The 16,822-nt window shown below is 42.0% G+C and overlaps 4 protein-coding genes across 6 annotated transcripts in view; 1 reads left to right on the top strand and 3 right to left on the bottom strand.

Annotated features, from left to right (window-relative positions):
- Positions 1–79: 79 nt before the first annotated feature.
- LOC6580169 (protein mago nashi) lies at positions 80–908 on the bottom strand. The gene is made up of 2 exons (XM_002005993.4): positions 554–908; positions 80–430 (listed from the first exon to the last, which is right to left on the bottom strand). The coding sequence occupies exons 1-2, from the start codon at positions 812–814 to the stop codon at positions 248–250; spliced, it is 444 nt and encodes a 147-aa protein (XP_002006029.1). The 5' UTR covers positions 815–908; the 3' UTR covers positions 80–247.
- Positions 909–1,003: 95 nt separating this feature from the next.
- On the top strand, positions 1,004–5,972 carry LOC6580168 (protein O-mannosyl-transferase Tmtc3). 3 transcript variants are annotated; one of them, XM_044010931.1, is made up of 5 exons: positions 1,013–1,108; positions 2,171–2,279; positions 2,589–3,897; positions 3,956–4,740; positions 4,798–5,972. In XM_044010931.1, the coding sequence occupies exons 3-5, from the start codon at positions 2,775–2,777 to the stop codon at positions 5,680–5,682; spliced, it is 2,793 nt and encodes a 930-aa protein (XP_043866866.1). In that variant the 5' UTR covers positions 1,013–1,108; positions 2,171–2,279; positions 2,589–2,774; the 3' UTR covers positions 5,683–5,972. The 3 variants fall into 3 exon arrangements, with proteins under 3 accessions (XP_015019615.1, XP_043866866.1, XP_002006028.1); XM_015164129.3 differs by lacking the exon at positions 2,171–2,279 and having other exon boundaries at positions 1,004–1,108; XM_002005992.4 differs by lacking the exon at positions 1,013–1,108 and having other exon boundaries at positions 2,034–2,279.
- Positions 5,973–6,570: 598 nt separating this feature from the next.
- The window catches only part of LOC6580167 (protein king tubby), a 35,242-nt gene continuing 24,990 nt past the window's right edge, over positions 6,571–16,822 (bottom strand). Inside the window, exons 2-6 of the mRNA XM_032729724.2 lie at positions 8,304–8,580; positions 7,766–8,236; positions 7,501–7,691; positions 7,304–7,441; positions 6,571–7,200 (exon numbers count right to left, since the gene is read on the bottom strand). Coding sequence (XP_032585615.1) covers positions 6,931–7,200; positions 7,304–7,441; positions 7,501–7,691; positions 7,766–8,236; positions 8,304–8,580 — 1,347 coding nt within the window. The 3' untranslated portion in view covers positions 6,571–6,930. The remainder of the gene's footprint in view (positions 7,201–7,303; positions 7,442–7,500; positions 7,692–7,765; positions 8,237–8,303; positions 8,581–16,822) is intronic.
- LOC6580166 (glycerophosphocholine phosphodiesterase GPCPD1) lies at positions 12,579–14,935 on the bottom strand. Its single transcript, XM_002005990.4, has one exon. It carries the CDS (start codon positions 14,673–14,675, stop codon positions 12,651–12,653), a length of 2,025 nt encoding a protein of 674 aa, XP_002006026.1. The 5' UTR covers positions 14,676–14,935; the 3' UTR covers positions 12,579–12,650.

The following is a 16,822-nucleotide window of genomic DNA, read 5'->3' as shown; positions in this document are numbered from 1 at the left end:
TATCTCACAGATATATATACATAGGTATATATCGTTTAGTAAAATATCTGGGCCTTAAACACATTTATAAAACTTCATGTAATTTGCTTACAGCTCTAAAATTTCATTTTATTTACCATACATGTACATACAAAACAATACATATGCAATTCATTTGTAGTAAATTATTACAAAATTTAATGAGGCTGTTAATTAAGCTTATGTGTAGAGTATATAAATGAGTTTGAATGCTGTTTTCGGAGAAGTTTTATATGGGTTTAATTTTGAAGTGGAGACCGATGAGCGAGAAGACCAGACACTTTAAATCCTGTACCAAATAATAGAAGCAGCGCAAGCCTTCTGGATCCTTGGACCGATTAACGTCCACCAGTGATCCTGTTTTTGAGGTGGTAAAGGAGATGTGCTCGTCGCCAATGACAATTTCCAGTTCCTTTAATAAACACGAAATATGATTAATACACGAATAAATAGGTATGCGTGTATGTATGTATATGTGCTTATGTATGCAAATGCATATTGGCGGCATTTGCATGCAGCAAAACCTTTCACTCACCTGTCGGCCAACGCGATCTGGTGGAGGCCACGGCAAATCGTCCTCCTGCATGATTTCCGAGTCGATTATGATGCGCTTTAGCTCTTCCATCACAGATTGATGTACAAACGCTTCCTTGCGGATCATGGTGTCATTTTTATAGTTGGAATTGTTGGCATAGCGGAGTTTTCCATCTGGCCGGAACTCGAACTCGAGGAACTCGTGCCCGAACTTTCCTTTGTGGCCAACATAGTAGCGCAAGTAGAAGTCTTCCGTTGACATTATAATACCAGGTTTCTGTGGCTTTTATCTAATGAAAATTTGTTTTTCTTCCGGCATCTACTTTTACCTACAACGTTGTGGCTATTTTCAGGGTTGTTGTTTTGCTGTTGGTTTCGATAATTTATTACATCTTACCGATAGTTTATATAAATATCGATTGGTGGCGATATGCTTGCGTAGCCAAGTGAATGGCATATTGCTAGCAAGCTGGCCAAAAGCTGTGTTGAGTTTTGTGTTAAAATGTAACTATTTTATAGATATGCAACTACCTCCATAAATCACTCAATAAACGCGGTACGTAAACACCAAAGTAAATAACGTGAAATGTGCCGGTAATTCAGTTACAGTAACTGACAACATTGTAATAATTGCAATTTGCAACAAAGTTGGCCCATGTAGAGGGATATTCATATGTATGTGTGTACATGTTGTGTTTTGTTGTTGTAGCTGTCTGTTTGTGTGTGCCCAGCGCTCGGACGCCAATGTAATGGCGTCGAATTATTCGCCATGAGTGAGAGGACGTGCGTACCACAGGGGGTGGTTGACGGCAGCGTCGAGAAGGCGGCGCAGTGCAAGGATCTCGGTCAAAGTAATTTTACAAAAACACAACACTAAAATTTGCTGAGAGCGACGCTGAGAGTGTTGCTGCTTTTGTTGTTGCTGCTTGCCACAAAACGAAAGTGCAAGGATTTCGAATGCGCCTGCGCATCCATTGGCGGGAAATCAACAAGCATTGGCCTGCACGTGCGTCCTTCGGGCCTGCTGTAAAAATGTCGGTCGTGCAACAAAGTTGCTCTCACTACATCACACTCTCTCGCTCTCGCTCTCGCTCGCTCTCTCTTTCTATGTGCCTCTCCAGGACGGTCGTAACGTTTACTTGGTGGTGGTTTGTTTTGACTGGCGGCACACAAAATCGATGACATTGAGTGCAACTTTGTTGCTGTCTCTCGGTCAGCGCATGTGAAGCAATAATGTTGCATCCGCATGCCGATGTGCCTCTGCTTCTGCCACTGCCTGCGCCTCTGCCTCTGCTTCTGCTTCTGCCTGTGCCTCAGCCAGTAATGTCTTCCTTCATAATATTTACAAAACAAACAAAAACACACCCATTTCCTTTCGCATACTCCAGCTTCGACTCTGTTTGCTGACTGTGCAATATTCTCTTCGTGCAACTTTTGCCGGTTGCTGCCGCTGCTGCCGTCGCTGCCGCTGCTGCCGTCGCTGCTGCTGCCTTTGATTTTGTTGGGGCGCTTACAACTTTGTTAACTTCGGGACTCTGGTCTATGCAGTCGGTATTGAGGACAGTAACCGGGACGAAGTTACTTTGTTGCGCATTAATTGATTTTTTCATCAATCCAGGGTTTTTCCTAAAACACAGTAAATCTAATCAAAATCATCAATTTAAAATGTTGAAAAGACTGTTAACTTAATTGATTAAATTGTGGGATTGTGAATGAACTCTTTAAAGGTAAATTAGAAAATACATATACATATAAATGAATAATTATTACCATACATTTTTTAAATTCCTTTAAATACATTTCTATATGCAGTTAAAAATTAAAAATGTCTATTTAAATTAGTTTACGACTTTTAACTACATATCTATAAAGTTAAAATGAATAAGTAAATAATGTAAAAATTGTTAAAGGCATCCATATACTGAATAAGTAATTTAAAAGCATATAGTAAAGCTTAAAAAATACTTTAAAGTTAATATCTCTATAGTCAAAACGATTAAGTAATTTAATAACTCTCATTTTCCTTTCTCTTTCAGGCAATGTAGAAGCTCTACATATTTTATAAGAAATACTTATATAGACACCTTCATAGACGTTAACTGTAGAAAAGAAAACGCATTCCATCTGGCTTGGTTAAAGTAATTATGGATACATGAACTAAAAGTTCTGTACTGACTGGAAAGTAACGGGAACGGCGATAGGGCAGGAGCCGAAAGTCAATCATGTCAACGAACCCCAACCAACACCAACACCAACTGCAACAGCATGCAACAACTGCAGCCGCATGCAATCGGGAGCGGGAGAGAGCGAGAGCTGGAAGCAGCTCGCAACGCAACTTGCTCGAGTTCCTCTGCATTTGTGTGGCCTGTGTGGTCTGCTATTACAATAGCACGCAGTGCGGTCTGGTGTTTGACGACATCAGCGCGATTAGGGACAACAAGGATTTGCGGCCGAGCACGCCGCTGCGTAATGTGTTCCTCAATGATTTCTGGGGCACACCGATGCGCAAGGAGCAGTCCCACAAGTCGTACAGGCCTCTAACCGTGCTGACGTTCCGCTTTAACTACTTGCTGCATGCACTGGAGCCGTTCGGCTATCATCTCGTCAACCTGCTGCTGCACATTGCAGTCTGCCTGCTGTGGCGTCGTGTCTGCCGCCTCATATTGCGTCAGTGTGCAGCTGGCAGTAATGAGGCGTCGTCCGGTGCATCCTCCACGTCCGCGACCTCGTCGTCGTCATCCTCCCTCAACACATGCGCCTTTGTCGCCTCGCTCCTGTTCGCCACACATCCGGTGCACACCGAGGCCGTTACTGGCGTCGTAGGCCGCGCTGAATTGCTCTCTTCCATATGCTACCTGGGCGCCTTTCTCAGCTATGCGCACGCAACGAGTGGCTCGCCGCGACGCACGAACTGGCCGGCGCTTTGCCTTTGCTTTGGCAGTTGCCTCCTGGCCTCCATGCTGTGCAAAGAGCAGGGCATCACCGTCGCTGGCATTTGTGCAGTTTACGAGTTGTTCGTGGTGCAGCAGCAACGGCCGCTGCAGCTGTGGCACCTTGTGCTGCGTATGTTTGAGGAGCAGCCGCCCGCTAAGGCGGGACACGCACATGCCAGACGCTGGTCGTCCACATTGTGGAAGCGCTTGGCCTTTCTGGTCATTATCACAGTCGCATTGCTGGTCGGGCGTGTCTATGTGATGGGCTCCCAGTTGCCCATCTTCACGCGCTTCGACAATCCCGCCTCGGCAGCCGAGACGCCCGTGCGCCAACTGACTTACGCCTACCTCATCTACCTAAACTGCTGGCTCTTGCTATGTCCATCGCTGCTCTGCTGCGATTGGACAATGGGTGAGTGATTCGTAAATTGAATATTTGGAATGTCTTTTAAACAATCTACTCCGTGCAGGCACCGTGCCCTTGCTGGATGGATTTGGTGATGCACGAAACTTGGCCACCTTGTGCACCTTTTTGGCTTTGGGCGCGCTGGTGGCAAAGGCTTGCTTCTCCCGCAATCTATCCCAGTCACGCACGTTGCTCATGTGCCTGGGCTGGATGGTGCTGCCGTTTCTGCCCGCTTCGAATCTGTTCTTTCCGGTTGGCTTTGTGGTGGCCGAGCGCATTTTGTATATGCCATCCATGGGCTACTGTCTACTTGTTGCTTATGGCTATCATCAGTTCCAGCGCCGTTTTCACGCCACTCATTGGGAGCGTCTGGCGCAGGCGGCACTTGTTGCCCTGCTGCTGGCGCATGGCCTGAAGACACAGCAGCGCAACTGGGATTGGCGCACAGAGTACTCGCTGTTCATGTCCGGCGTGCATGTGAATCAACGCAATGCCAAACTGTACAACAACGTGGGTCACGCCCTGGAGAACGAGGGACGATACGAGGAGGCATTGCTCTACTTCCAGCAAGCCGTGCAAATACAAACAGATGACATTGGCGCCCACATCAACGTCGGCCGCACCTACAACAACCTGAAGCGCTACGCGGAGGCAGAGCAGGCGTATATGCGTGCCAAGGCGCTGTTCCCACAGGCCAAGGCTGGCGTTAGTTACCATGCACGAATTGCGCCCAATCATCTGAATGTTTTCATTAATCTGGCCAATCTGATATCGAAAAATCAAACAAGGCTGGAGGAGGCCGATCATCTCTACCGTCAGGCCATCAGCATGCGCAGTGATTATGTGCAGGTAAGAGGTGTTAGATATATCGCAGATTTTAATTTAACTAAATTATTCCTGCTGCAGGCTTATATAAATCGTGGCGACATTCTCATGAAACTGAATCGTACAGCCCAAGCGCAGGAGGTCTATGAGCAGGCGCTTCTATATGACAGCGAAAATGCGGATATATATTACAATTTGGGCGTCGTCTTTCTGGAGCAGGGCAAGAGTCAGCAGGCCCATGTATACTTCAATAAGGCCATCGAATTGTATCCGGAGCACGAGCAGGCGCTGCTGAATTCGGCTATACTGCTGCAAGAGCTGGGCGGCGAGGAGGCGCGTCAGCTGTCGCGCGCCCGCCTCTACAAGGTTCTGTCTAAGGATGCGAATAATGAGAAGGTCTACTTCAATCTGGGCATGTTGGCCATGGATGAGTCCAGCTTTGACGAAGCCGAGCAGTTCTTCAAGCGCGCCATCCATTTAAAATCGGACTTTCGTAGCGCTCTCTTTAATCTCGCATTGTTGCTGGCTGACTCGAAGCGACCGCTGGATGCGGTTCCTTTTCTGAATCAATTGATACGCCACCATCCCACGCATGTCAAGGGCCTCATCTTGCTTGGCGACATCTACATCAATCACATGAAGGATCTGGATGCGGCAGAGAAGTGCTATCGCAGCATACTACAGCACGATCCGCACAATACGCAGGGCTTGCACAATCTCTGCGTGGTTTTCGTGGAGCGCAAATGGATGGCCAAGGCTGCTGCTTGCCTGCAGTTTGCTCAGCGACTAGCGCCCAATGAGGATTATATCGGGCGTCATCTGCAGATCGTAATCACACGCCTGCAGAAAATTAACAAGTTACCTGAAACGTCGCCTGAGCGACAGTTAGCTTACAAGGACTACGACCCAGACGAGTTCAGGTTGGCCAACGATCGAGTCGAGCAGAAAACTCGCACTCGTTCATAGCGTCACTAAGTTCGTATTCCTTAGATCATTCCAGCATTTTGTTGAACGTATGTAAGCAAATTGTACATTCCATAAGGATATTAATTGAATCTCGTTTGAAAACAGATATAGAAACGTAAACTGTTTTTTTTAAATCTTATATAACAAAAGTACGTAATCAAAACCTGATCTTGTTTTGTATATAGCTCCAAATTGTTTCTAATCAAAAGACGTGCTACCGAAATAATGCATTTATTATACACAAATGAAATTGTACTTAATGGGCACTAAATAAAATTAACTATACTTGATTCATATTTCACTTTATTAATTTATAGTTGATTGATGAAAATGTGAATTGAAAGTACTTGGGGTCTTCGTTTGAAAGGTCTTGCTCTAAGCTTCTGCTAACGAAATGTTGATAGATAGTAAAAAAAGATGTTATAAAATTTATATTGAACCCACAAGGGAATTTTTAAACATTTTTGAAATTCTCCTGTTTCATCTATTGATTTTTCTGATTTAGCTAAAATTAAATATAAATATTCAACAAAATATATTTTAAATAAATTTAATTTTTCATTAATTTCTATTAATTTTTTTTTTTATTATTTTTTGATTTTTGTTACTTTTTCCTTTTGATTTGTTCATGATTTTGAAATTTGTGTGTGTGAAGAACATAGAGATAGCGTTTGTGGTATGTTTTTTGTTCTGTTTTATAAAATCGGTGAGTAGACTTTTTATATATACTAATTTACATTAAATATGTTTATTTAATTATCTATATATTTATATAGAAATATGTGATTTGTTGCCTACTGTGCCGCAAATCTGTATTGATGCGCACTTCGACTGACTAGAATTATAGACTATATATGTTTTAAATCATAAAATAATAATACTCATATATAAATATGAATTTTTAAGTACAGAATTTGGTTTAAAGTTTAAAGTTTGAAGCATTTGGATAAGGTAAAAGTATTGAAAATTGAATGAAATAGTATTTTGTTGTGGTGTTGGTCTTTGTAGGGTATTTTGTGAAAAATAATATATAACTCACTGTATTAATACAGCTGAATAACATATGTTTTATATATAGCCTATGTCTGATACAAGATTCTCCTTTTCTCTGCTCTATTCTCTTCATATTTCTTACATTCTACGACGACCGCATTCAATTAGAGTTAGGGTATGCTTAGTCGAGCATAATAAGGCATGCGTAACTGCGCTCTCAATCAATGCCAATTTGACTTCCATTTACAATCTGATTCACTCGCAGGCGATTTTGCCATCGAAGCTGCTCAGAGCTATGGCAAAGGCTTGCATGGCGCACAGGGGATAGCGATAGTCCATGGTGAACACGTCCTCGGATGTGCGTCCGAACTGCATGACTATATACTCGGGATCCGAGTCGTGCACCAACTGAAAGTTCTTGACCGAGGCTTGCGTGACACGACCGTGAAAATTGAGCACATACGATTGGGTCTCATCGTTCCACACTGGCGTCTTATTGTGCAGCTCCACAATGTTATCCATGTTCTGGTAGAAAGAAAGGGAGAGAAAGAGAGGGAGAGAGAGAGAGAGAGAGAGAGAGAGAGAGAATGTGAATGCTGGAATCTTAAATTGCTTACGCTCAACCTACCTTCATCTTCCACAAGTCGAGTATGCCCTGCTGCTTGGGATCCGCTGAGCTGATCTTGACACGCTGATCGTCCTCAGTCATGCCCGGCAGTATCACAGTCATATTGCGCGGTCCCTTGAAGCCCAGAATGTTGGTGTCCTGGTGAGGATTAGGCAATTAATAAAGATCGACTTGGGTCGTACACTGAGTAGACTTACGTATATAATGACGGCCAGATCGAGGCGCGGATTCTCAGTGCTCTCCTTGTTGCCGCTGTCGAATACCGTGAAGGATGTGCCGAACACATTGGAGCGCAGCTTGCCGCAGAAACCATCCGCATTGCGGGACAGATCGGTGGGATCGCAGCTCACGATATAGTTGGATGTTTTGCTCTTCTTTCTCTTGCGACCTGGAAGTGACAAAGTGAAGTTGATCAGGACTTCATCTTTGCTGAAGCAGAGGTCTCTGGGTATGCCCACTCACCACCCAGCAGAAAGATCTTCTTGCCATAGTCGCGCTCCAAGTGCAGATAGTAAATGGGGAACAGGCCGCGATCCATGCCCTTGCGATCGCGCGTAATGCGGCACTTGTAGAGCACACCCTGTGGCGCCGGCTGCATGACGAACTGATCGATGTTGCCAATGACATCGCCCTCCGATTCGCCGTTGCCGCCGATGCTGCCGCTGCCGTTGGCGGTGCCGTTGCTGCCCTCGACGGCGGCGCTGTCCTTGTAGGGCGAGGCAATGTTGGCGGGACGCACTGCGGCCACGCCCGATATGTTGCGATTGGCATAGTCGTCTTCATCCAGCGGCTCGTTGAACGATTGCTGGCCACTGCGCAGGCGCTGGGACTGCATCGAGTTGGCGCTCTGTGGCTGAATCGGTTGCTCCACTACCGTCACCGGACTGCTCTCATCGTCCTCCAGCTCATGCGACGAGATCTCCTCGATTAAGTCTGCAATTAAATAGAGTATTCATTCTTGTTGTTGCTGTTGTTGTTGTGGTTGTTGTTTTCTTATCACCTTCTTGATTGATCGTGCTAAGGCTGCGCAAGTTGTTCGAGTTGTTGCGACTCGAGTTGAGGCTGCTGGTTAGATGAACACCTGTTGTGCTGTTGTTGCTCAATATCTGATCTGGATTGTGTGGCGAGCCAATGAACTGCATCGGCCCATCGTACCCGTGCAGCTCACGGCTATTGCTGCGCATCCCAGACATCGGCCGGCTCATCTGCAGATCGCTGGCCTGCACCATCCCAGGCGAGGCGCGCTTCTGACGTATGTAGGCGTCCATCAGCTGGCGCTGTGAACAATAATTATTGTAAATTGTATTTATTTTTAATTATTATAATTATTATAAATGGTATTTATTATAACTGAAATATTATATATCAAGTAAAGTTTATTACAATATATCACATATTCTCTTATTATATACTATATTATTATATTATCTATGGCAGAGGAGACCTTTGCCTAGTCTAATTAGCAGTCAGAAAAATCTTTCAGGTTTAAATTTTTTTATTTTTGCTTTAAATTGAGCGCGTTTTTAGAAATTTTTCAATTTTACACAAAAATTTAAATTTTATATATTTTATTTTGGTTTTTATACCCTGAACCCATTTTTATATGTATGATATATGCATATATATACATTTATAGAGCTCGTTAGTATATGCCTATCCCAAGCTATTATTTTCTCTCTATCTCTCTCTCCCACTCCACTCTCTCTCTCTCTCTCTTTCTCTCTCTGCCTCTATCCTTCTCCCTCTCTCTCTCCCTCTCTCCTTCTCCCTCTCTCTCTGTCTCTCTCCTTCTCCCTCTCTCTCTCTCTCTCTCTCTCTCTCTCTCATACACTATTCTTCACACACTATGCTCCTGCTGCGACTTCCTCTGCTTCTAGTTTTCAATCAAAAAGTTTGCCAAACATTTTCAACATTTGTTTGAAACATTATTTATTTATTGCATACTCTGAAATTGCTAGTTTCATACATATACTACATACATACATTGTGCGTACAGGCGAGCTGTTTCACATTTGTAATAAAAGTTATATTGCTGGAGTAGAGCCCGCGGAATTTGATTTCATTTACGTGAGTTCTCATGCATTGTGCAGCAGCTGGCGAAAGTCAATTGAATGCGCAAAACTCGTTCACATTCAAAAAAAGAAAAACTAAATCACCAACTAAAACTTTTCATTTAATATTTCATGAATCATTCAATATTGGCTCTATCAAAAATTGGTAGATATAGCAGGCGAACTACTATATAAATTGAATGCAGAGGACGAGCTATATTTTATAACGAACTGTGGAACTGTGGCAAAAAGGTTTTTTTTGATAACAAGAGGTTAGTATTTTTTAAACTATATAAAATGCTGTAAATCAAATTGCAATAAAATTATTTCTCGAATAAATGGCGGAATAAATTAAGATTTTTGATACGAGTATTATAAAGGCTATGAAGAGTACAGTCTTTTTTTAGTTTTATGCCCTTTTGCAATGTTGACCCTACTTTGCCTCAATTTGATTAAAATTTATTAAATTGTAATTAAAATTTATTTAATTTTGCTTAAAATTTATAAAGTTTCATTAAAAATTTATTAAAAATTTATTAAATTTTATTAAAAATTTATTTAGTTTTATTAAAAATATTTCTTAAATGTTATTAAAAATATTTCTTAAATTTTATTTAAAATTTAATTCTATTATGAATGATATTTATCTGCCTAAGCAATTCATTATCTACTAATCTACTGTCAACTTGATTATTGCAAAAATAAATTTAATTTAATCTTGATTATTATCAGGATTTGCCATCAATGTCTCTCATAACAATTGGCCATAGCTTCGATTGGGATTACCTTTATCAGACATATGTATATCAGCTGAGGCGATAAGCAGCCAAATACTTCAATATTTTTATGGCTCGACGAATGCATATTTCTGATAAGTTTTGCTTTTATTTATAACAATTATTCAGCACCTCTATTAAATTAAAGCTCCCTGTTTCAGTAAACACGTTTATTGGCCACGTTTGTGCATGATAATAACTGTTAATACAGCATTGCTCTTTTCAATAATGTCATTCTAGCTATTATTTCTTCCAGTGTAGCGAAATACATATGAGCAATAAATATTTATATCTAGAGAGATGCAACGGAACGTGCTTAGAAGAAGATTGCTAGATGTAATTATACCTAATATATTGCAAGATTATATTATATTTGCTCGAGTCTAATTAGATTGCTGGAATTGCCAGCACAATTTTCTTATTTTTAGCAAGCAAATTAATTTGCATGAATATCAAATCTAATTGGACTGCCAGTTGGATTCCAATTATAAGTGAGTGTGTGTGTGTGTGTCAGTGTGTGTTTGTGTGCTTCCCAATTGAGATCTGGTGTAATATGAGCTGCGGGCCTTGGCATATTAATCCAAATGCTCGACACTCACCTACATGGTTATGCAACTGCGGATGCTGTTGTTGCTCTGCCGCTGCCGCTGCTGCTGCTCTGCCTGTTGCAGTTGCATCACAGCGAATCACAGCTTCGCTTGACCACACCTGCCTTGCCCCTTCCGCATGACACGATTTGACATGGGGCGGGCTGCTGCTGCTGCTGCTTCATGGCAATGATTTCATTAAACATTTGAATTTCAAGTTCAGCCAAATAAATTGCATTGTTTATATGATTGCATATACAAATAAATGCATTATATATTTATTTATTTCCATACAACTCGGCTCAGCTCTCGTGTGAATTGTTAAAGCGCATATAGTCTCGGCTCTCTTGAGCCATTCACCCACTCTGACTCAGCCTCTGGCTGGCCCTGACTGCAACTTTTACTTAAGAAAGTGAATTTGTTGTCGTTTTGGCATTTGTCAGTTTATGAACTATTATTCAGCTGCTGACAACGCTTTAGTATTCCACATCCTTTTAACTGCAGAATGTTATCTTTTAAAAGGATTTCTCATTCTTCTTTTTATACTTTTTTTTGTCTTTTTTGCTGCTGCAGGAAAAGGCAATTGGCAGCGAAGAAATTTGAAATCCTTTTTATGCTTATTCAAGTGAGTGTGAAAAGGGTATATAGGTTGAGCGAGCTGAGAGTGTGGCAGAAAATTTGTTTGGGTAATCTTGAAATCAGAGAAAATTTTATAATAGTTTTGTATACATTGTTGTTCAAAAATAAAATATTTGTATCATTATTATAAATTTTATTATTATTATATATTTTTTGACTTCTTGTTTATATTTATTGTTTAAACATTAAAAAATATTATTTTTATCATTATTATTCATTTTATAATTATTTATTTTATTTATAATTATTATTTTTTCAATCAATTTTGTTTAAATATTAAAATGAAATAAAATATTATTTTTTATCTTTATTATTAATATTATTATTATTATTATTTTTTACTTCTTGTTTATATTTCTTGTTTAAATATGAAAATAATATATTATTTTTATCATTATTTTTGATACTATTATTATTTTTTTGATCTATTTTGTTTAAATATTAAAATAAAAAGATATATATATATATATATATTTATTTTTTTTAAATTATTCTCAATATTATTATTATTTTTTTTTTGTATTATTGTTTAAATATTGAAATATATTAATTATATCATTATAATTAATTTTATTATTATTCGTATTTTTTTTTATAAATAATCAAAGATGTCAAAATAAAATGATTAATATTATTTCTTTCTTTAAACAATTTTAATTATTATTTACAAATTTTATTTTCAGCGAGTGTTACGAACCCAATGTTCTATGACTAAAATATATAATATAATGTTAAAAAAAAAAAAAAAAAAAAAATAATAATAAATAAAATAAAATATATAAATAAATAAAAATAAAAAGACTAAAAACTCTTTAAGATAATACTAAGTAAAGTTTCTCGAATTCCGCCAATGAATTTCATTTTCTATTCTATTTCCAACTTGATTTTAAATTATTGCTGCTGCAACTAAAATGTTTCAAATGTTTTCTCAAATATAGTTCGTTAATCGAAAGCCTCATAAATACTAAGCAACATTACTTGAGTCACGCCCATTATAGCAAATTGTTGGTTTTCCCAGCAATTTAAATTTGAGCGCGTATTGCGCAGTCGTTGCGGCACTGTTTTTTTTTTTTTATTCGCTCTTTTATTGAAGCGTGAATGGAATAGCGAACAGATGCTCGCGGACACGTAGCGCAATCAGGAAGCTGTCGGGGAAATGAACACGTTTCACAGTAAAAGAGAGAGGGGGAGCAAGAGAGAGAGAGAGAGAGAAAAGAGGTCATTTTCAATTGTCTTCTTTGTTTGGTACGTTTATTGCTTGGCATTAAAGCACAGAGAGTACTTAGAATAGAATCTATAGAACATTAACATTGCTCAGAATACTTTCGATGGTGGCATTGGCTGGGCGCTGCGTCGTAGCGGGCGCACACTGTAGCTGGAAGAAGCCGGGCAAATCGAGCTCCTCCTCGAAGACGCTGGACTTGAGCGGCGGCAGCAAGAGGTCCATGCGATCATAGATGACGCCAGTGGGTCCCAGCGAAAGGAACCAATCGATGGAGGCGCGATCCTTCAGTTCGCTGCCCCAGAGCAGCAGCAGCGGCAGCTGCGCCTTGGCCCGCTGCACCAGGTTAGGCTGCGTTTTGAAGAAGACCGCATTGGGCACAATGCCAGCCAGATCCATGGCCTGGGCAAAGTTGATGCTCTGCTCCACGTTGCTGGTGCGCGGATCCGCGAAGGCATTCTCCTTGCTGCTGGTGAGGAAGAGCACCGGATACATGTTCTGCTTGAAGCGCAGCATGGTGCACAGATCCGCATCGAAGCTCTTGAGGATGGTGAGGCGACCGCAGCCATGCCGCTGCACCACCTCCAGTATGCGGTCCACGAACAAGTTCTTGTCGATCGTCTGCTCGCTCTCGTTGCGCCCGTCGGACTTCAGCTGGGGCCACTTGATCTCGATGTCGAGGCCGGCGCGGAAGGTCACCTGCTCGAAGAGATCCTGCAGGGTGGGAAACAGGCGCTGCTCCACCATCTCGACATTGCTGTGCGCCGGATACTCGATGATCTTGTTGTTGACGATCTGGTAGGTCTTCAGCTGCTTCAGCTGCTCGTACGTGAGGTCCTTGATGAGCACCTCGGTCAGGTCGCTCTTGCTCGTCGGCGTCTTCGAGTCGATGCAGACGTGTATCGAGTAGTCGTGATGGATGATCGGCACCAGGTCGCTGGTCAGCTGCACATCGAACTCGATCAGGTCGGCGCCCAGCTCCGCAGCGCCCATGAGCGAGGCCAGCGTATTCTCGATGAGCAGCGGGGCGGAGGTGGAGGGCAGCGTCAGGCTCTTGCCCAGGCCACGATGCCCAATCTCCAACGCCGTCCAATTGCTGCGCCAGTAGTTGACGAAGCTGGTGCGGAAGTCCGAGCTGCCATTGACCATGGGACGCACCACGAGATACTGCAGATGCAGCTCGCCCACAACACGCTGCCAGACCGGGGATATTAGCTGCAGGGTCAGGCTGCCCTCGCTGCCTCGGAGTGCGGCAGGCTGCAGGTGCGCGTAGCCCAGCAGGCGCACCACATCCTGCTGCTCGCCATAGACCTCCAGCTGGTAGGCCACCTGTTGCAGCTGCTCCACCGTCACATGGAACATGAGCAGATCCTTGTCCGCCTCATAGGGCACTCCATATTCCGGCTGGGCCCGCAACATGCTCTCGGCATAGACCATGCGCGCGTACTCCACGTTCGCCGCGGCGGAGCTCAGAATGGGCGACAGGCTGTCCGGATGCACTGGCTGCAGGCGCAGACGCAGGCCGGCGCCCGGCGGCACCGTCTGCTCCTCCAGCTGCACGGCCTTGCGGAACACCTTGAACTGCACAATGGAGCCGGAGCCGGAGCTCTGCAGCCAGCCGCGCGTCAGCTGCCGCTGGCCATTGATGGTGCCCAGGACGTCGCTGCGATTGCCCGCCAGCTTCGTTGTGTTGAAGGCGTGCGCAAAGACGTGCGACTCCCAGCGACGCACCTGCACGCCGCCCTTCCGCCCCACGGCGGCCACAAAGTAGCGGTACTCGACGCTGCTGTTCTGCGGCAACAGCACCAATCCCATCCAGACATTGTGCTGAGTGGTGCGATTGAGCAGCACAGCGCGATCCTCCTGCCAGCCGCCCAGCACGGCCAGATTGCCGACCAGCGCGGGCCGCTCGTGCGGCGCCAGCTCGTCCTGCGGGGACAGCGTCAGCGTGAAGTTGAAGCTCAGCGGCGAATCGCGCTTGAGCGGCACAAAACGGCGTGCGGCATAATATTTCTCGTAATACGAATCGCTATCGCAGTGGGCGGTCACGCTCAGCCAGGCGATGGCCAGCGCCACGAATGTCTTCAACACGGACATGAATGACGATCAGAGCAGAGCAGAGGAGAGCAGAGCAGAGTAGAGCAGAGCAGAGCGAGGCGCGTGCTCTCTGTTCGATCTGACCTCTGCGGTGAACGCGTTGCGACTATCGCCCGAGCCTGCAACTGAAGCGTCTAAGTAGTTCGACTCGTATGTGTGTGTGTGTGCACCCACAACCCACTCACTCACTTATCAGAGGAACAACACTCGCGAGAGCTTTACGACATCTTCATAAACACGTTGTTGTTGTTGTTGTTGTTACACCGGCGAGCGCTATCAGCCCAACTGTAAATTGCCAACTGAATGCTTCACATTGAGTCCGGCCGTTTCGCACGTGCCGAGCGCTCACTCGGCTACGGCTAGGGCTACGGCTACGGCTACAGCTGCGACTACGGCTACGGCTACAGATATGCCAGCGTACAAGTGTTTCATTTAAAGCTCAGCTACGTCATCAATTTAGGCAGCGGCACAAAAAGTCTAACCCAAATCCAATTCAGAGTCCAAATCCAAACGCCGTATTAGCGCAATTTTAATGAATTTGTTTTTGAGTGCTGCGCAAAAGCGTCGCCTTGATGGGGTACGAGAACGTCGCCCCACACACACATACACTCACACACACTCACACACACCTGCTTGAGTGCACTTGTGAGTGTCACTCTGTCTGTGTGTGTGTGTGTGTGTGCTACTAGTCTCAATTGCCGCCTCGCTCGTTTTTTTTTTTTTTTATCGTGCCCCCTTTGCTTTATTCAAATGGCGAAAGTTTTTGTCAACGGCTCTGTAATTTATCTGCAATTGCATATATTTCGTAACATGCCCTCTCTCTCTCTCTCTCTGTCTTTCTCTCTCACTCATTGTGTGGGAACTAATTTATAAGTGGATCTGTGTAAGCGCGCAAGTCGAATCAGGAAAAGTGTTTTTTTTTTATTACTCGATTTTTATTTTTTATTTATTTTTGTATTTTCTTTTATTTTTTTTTTTAAATATTTTTTTAAATAATAAAAAAGGTATTAAACTTAAATAAAAAGTGTTAAATTAAAAAAATAAAAATAATATAAATAATAATAATTCTAAAAAAATGTAGAAAGGATTTGAGTAATTTTAAATTAATAATAATTAATAATATTTTAATAACATATATTATTGATTTTATAATAATAAACTGATAATGTTGATTTTTTTTAAATAATTAAGTAATACAAAATTCAAAATAATGTTATAATAGTAACCTAATAATAATCATAAATTTAAAATATTAATTTAGAAATGAAAAATTACAAAAAAAAAAAATATAATAATTTGCTAATAATTAATGATCATAAATCAAAAATAATAATTTAGTAATAATAAATTTGGAAAATAATAATAATTATTATTATTAATAATATATAATCATATTAATAATATATATAATAATTTTTATAACATTATTGAATGCACCTTAAAACCAAGAGCGCCTTTAGCTTAAAAAAACTTTAGTCTATCTAGTATTTTATCTTCTATTCTTTGCTATTTAACTATAGCTAGAGTTAATTAGCCGTGAGTGTCCAATATAATGGGCTATATTTGATTGGCCCGGCATACGAATTTCCAATTTGCAACTAAGATTCTGTTTGCTTTGACTTTCGGGCCTTGACAGTGTCCCGTGGGGGGCTGCATATTTGATTGGGGCTATTAAATTCAATGTTGCGCATAAATTCCTGTTTGAGAATAACCAAAATTTATGGTCTCACATGGCACATGCAGCGCAATATTTATGCCCGTTCAATAACTGCAAAAGAGTCGATTGGCTTCTATTTGTTAGCAGTCTATTTGAGGGAGTTGAGCTTTGGAGTAAATAGTGAGTATTTTTTTATATATGTAAGTAGTTGCAAACTGAATTATATAGTTGGCTAAAAAAGTTGACCATCTTCACAGAAATACATATATACATATACAATATATAAATACATGAATTTTCCACTTGGAGAAAAGAATCCTTATTCGTAGTCAGTTATTCTACAAGTCTAGTCTACAAGCTAAACAGGTTGCTCCCCCATCAATAAGTCCTACAGCTCTACCAATAAATTTAGCCCAAACATAACAGATTTTACGTAACAGAGTCTACTTTTTAATTTGTAATCTGAGCGAGTATTATGCAGCCAGCTAAA

Source organism: Drosophila mojavensis, unplaced genomic scaffold (genome assembly GCF_018153725.1).
Source record: "Drosophila mojavensis isolate 15081-1352.22 unplaced genomic scaffold, ASM1815372v1 contig_80, whole genome shotgun sequence".
Lineage (NCBI taxonomy): Eukaryota > Metazoa > Arthropoda > Insecta > Diptera > Drosophilidae > Drosophila > Drosophila mojavensis.
Note: the sequence above shows the minus strand (reverse complement) of the source record. Positions and strands in the feature narration are given on the sequence as shown.